Source organism: Trichomycterus rosablanca, chromosome 3 (genome assembly GCF_030014385.1).
Source record: "Trichomycterus rosablanca isolate fTriRos1 chromosome 3, fTriRos1.hap1, whole genome shotgun sequence".
Taxonomy (NCBI): Eukaryota; Metazoa; Chordata; class Actinopteri; order Siluriformes; family Trichomycteridae; genus Trichomycterus; species Trichomycterus rosablanca.
Genome location: NC_085990.1, coordinates 27735085 through 27738473, shown reverse-complemented (window position 1 = coordinate 27738473; position 3389 = coordinate 27735085). Strand labels below are relative to the sequence as shown.

The 3389-nt window shown below is 43.3% G+C and overlaps 1 protein-coding gene across 2 annotated transcripts; it reads right to left on the bottom strand.

Annotated features, from left to right (window-relative positions):
• Positions 1-907: 907 nt before the first annotated feature.
• Positions 908-3039, bottom strand: LOC134310432 (uncharacterized). 2 transcript variants are annotated; one of them, XM_062992025.1, is made up of 2 exons: positions 2671-3039; positions 908-2576 (listed from the first exon to the last, which is right to left on the bottom strand). In XM_062992025.1, exons 1-2 carry the CDS (start codon positions 2789-2791, stop codon positions 2101-2103), a joined length of 597 nt encoding a protein of 198 aa, XP_062848095.1. In that variant the 5' UTR covers positions 2792-3039; the 3' UTR covers positions 908-2100. The 2 variants fall into 2 exon arrangements, with proteins under 2 accessions (XP_062848095.1, XP_062848094.1); XM_062992024.1 differs by having other exon boundaries at positions 2671-3017.
• Positions 3040-3389: the final 350 nt, after the last annotated feature.

Below are 3389 nucleotides of genomic sequence, written 5' to 3'. Positions count from 1 at the left end.
TGCATTGTGGCCAAAAAGTTCGATTTTGGTTTCATCTGACCAGAGCACCTTCTTCCACATGTTTGGTGTGTCTCCCAGGTGACTTTTTATAGATATCTTTGAGAAATGGCTTTCTTCTTGCCACTCTTCCATAAAGGCCAGATTTGTGCAGTGTACGACTGATTGTGTCCTATGGACAGAGTCTCCCACCTCAGCTGTAGATCTCTGCAGTTCATTCAGAGTGATCATGGGCCTCTTGGCTGCATCTCTGATCAGTCTTCTCCTTGTTTGAGCTGAAAGTTTAGAGGGACGGCCGGGTCTTGGTAGATTTGCAGTGGTCTGATACTCCTTCCATTTCAATATGATCGCTTGCACAGTGCTCCTTGAGATGTTTAAAGCTTGGGAAATCTTTTTGTATCCAAATCCGGCTTTAAACTTCTCCACAACAGTATCTCGGACCTGCCTGGTGTGTTCCTTGGTCTTCATGATGCTCTCTGCGCTTTAACACTAGAAGTCCCAGAGAGGGGTCATTTAACATTTCTACCTTTGGAACCCAGAGACGGGTCGAATGACCTGAAGGATTTTAGCTAACATCCTATAATCACCGTCTTTTGTTCTGCAAATAAGGCCATTACTGTCGCACCACAGGAGGTTGTTGTTTTCCATTGAGTTTAGCCATTTAGTTTCTAGTTAGTTCTATTCAGTTTATTGTATTTGATAATATAAAGACTATACATATTGTATTTAGTTTAGTTTTATTTGAGCAAAAAAGCACTGAAACAATGAATCATTTTTTATATATTTTAAATAGAGAATTAGAAATTTTAGAGCAAGGTACAGCTGTGAGTAATGACCAGAAGCATTTGTGTCTAAGTCAAGAGGACTGAAATTTCAGTGTGAAAAATATACAAAAGAACAACTGTTATTTGTTTCCATGCTTTTTATTTTTGTTATAAAAATAATAAAAAAAATACAAGGAATAAAACAATTCCACACATATTTACAATAGGCTGCAGTGGGGGGCTGCGTGTGTGTGTGTGAGTGGCATGTCCTTCTTGTGTGACTAGCATTTCAGCACTCACTCAGCAGTCTGTCTGCACTGTCGGAACATACCTGGCACTGCCTGGGTATGTCCCTGGTACATTTGCCACACGTGTATTTGTAGCAGTCAACACATCTCTCAGTTGCACAATTGTTCGTGCATCGATGGTTGACCTGACACTTCGCCCTTTTGCCAGGGCTGGGTGTGGAAGGTTGTTGCCGAAGGAGTTTCTCCTTGCGTGCCTTCTTTTCACTCACATGAGAGTCACCTAACTCTTTTGCAAGCTCAACCAGGAAGTCCACCTGTCTCTCCTGCACCCCAGTGCATGCCTGATAAAGAACATGCGCATTCAGTGCTGCCATGTCAATCATGTTGTAGAACACGGCGACTGGCCATCTCCGTGTTCCTGCACGCACGCTGTACTCCCGCACCATTTGGTCCATTACATCCACACCGCACTTTGTGTGGTTGTATTGTGTGACCGTGTTTGGCTTCCTTTTGTTGGTATCCTCAGTCTCAACCACGCTGTGCATGCTGCTGAGAATGTAGACGGCCTTCTTTCGTTTGGGTGCATACACTGTCAGTGTGGCACCAGTGGTTGAAAACACCTGAGTGGTGAATTCAGTGCGGTCCATCTGTCTAGCGGATTGAGGAATTTCCCGGCGACTCTTGTTGACTGTGCCGAGGATAGTGGTTTTCCGGCTAAGCAGTCGTTGTGCAAGTGACAATGATGTAAAGAAATTGTCCGTGGTTACAGTTCTGCCCTTGTCCATGAATGGTTCCATCAGCCTCATCACTACAGTTTCGGACAGTCTCTCCCCGCTGGGACGACTGGGGTCCTTGCCAAGATATGGGAGGACATTACAGATGTACTTTGATTTCAAGTCGCAAGCCACCCAAAACTTGATGCCAAACTTGTCTGGTTTTGTTGCAATGTATTGCAGAAAACAGCAGCGAGTCTTTGACGGGAAAAGCTGTTCATCAATAGTGATGTGTCGACCAGGGTTGTAGGATGTGATGCAGTTGGTGACAAACAATCTCCACACATCGGAGATTGCAGCAAACTTATCGGTCTCCGCTCACTCACTGCGTGTGAACATGTCATCAAAGCGTAGGTGTTGCATGATGTCTTGGAAGCGGTTTCGGGCCATAGTTGCAATGATCCTTGGGTTTGCCAGGTTTGCTGACCAGCTGTCACGTAGTGATGGAACCTTGGTCACCCCCCGCAAGACAGTGACTGAAATAAATGCCATTAGTTCCGGGAGATCCATGAACCAATCCACCTGCTCCGTGTGACGTGCATGTTGAGTAGTCCATTCTTGAATGCTACGAAGCATGTCAAGAGTGATAAAACAGAGGAAGCTCTGAAGGCGACTCCGGACACTTCGTCTGGCCTTAGCCCTTGGCTCTCCATCTGTAGGGTACGGTTCTATTGGGGTGAAATGGAGACGTTTCCCCACTTGTACTTCACGCCACACTGTGCCATCTTTTGCGGTCTCTGTCGGCTCACTCGCCAACCGAGCTCTCTTTTTTGGTAGAGGAGGAGTCTCCTCATCTGCAAGATAAATAATTTCAAATTAACATTTTGTTTTGGTTCTAAATAAAAAAGATAGTCAGGACATAAAAATAGGTAATTTGAAAAATCTAACCTGAAGACAGCTCAGAGTCCGAATCCGGTTGAAGGACTATGTCTTCTCCATCTGAGTCACAAGGGTTGGTGTTGCTCAGGATCAGTTCCAATGCCTGTTGAGTGGTGAGCCTTCTCTGCATTTTGTTTCTTTTGAACAAAATAGGTGAAGCAGTCACCTATTTATCCCCCACAGCACAAAAGGCTGCATGCAAATTTGCTAAGGTGTTAGCAACCTTATGCATATCCCCTGCACAACAATGCAGCTGGGGGGTGGGCAGACACACTCAGGAGCAGCTTACATTCTTTTGCTTACACTCTTTTACAAGACCTTTGTTGAGGTGGATCAACACAATTAATTTGTTTTGTTTTTTGTCTGTCATTTTGAACCCACTTCTTTCACATCTTTTTTTAAAAGAAAAACATAAATAAATTATTTTAGAAAAACTTGAAAACTTGAAACAGATTGTATGTTTTGCAAACTATATGTACATTTGGCAAAATGACCTGGATAATGCAGCACAACATCACGGATCAGCAGCAAAAGGTCACATCTCTCCCAAAACTACGGTGGCCGAGAAGTGCAAAACAAATTTACATTTCAGAAAACAAAATTACAAAAAAACAAAAACAAATTTACAACAAAAGCAAAAACAAATTTACAAGTGCTCGGGTACCCAGTGTTTGTAAATTTGTTTTGGCATATGTAAAAGTGTTTCAGCACTTGTAAATTTATTTTCG

Excerpts from the sequence above, each read along its gene's own strand:
- LOC134310432 (XM_062992024.1), bottom strand. The coding sequence starts at position 1,815 with ATGAGGCTGATGGAACCATTCATGGACAAGGGCAGAACTGTAACCACG.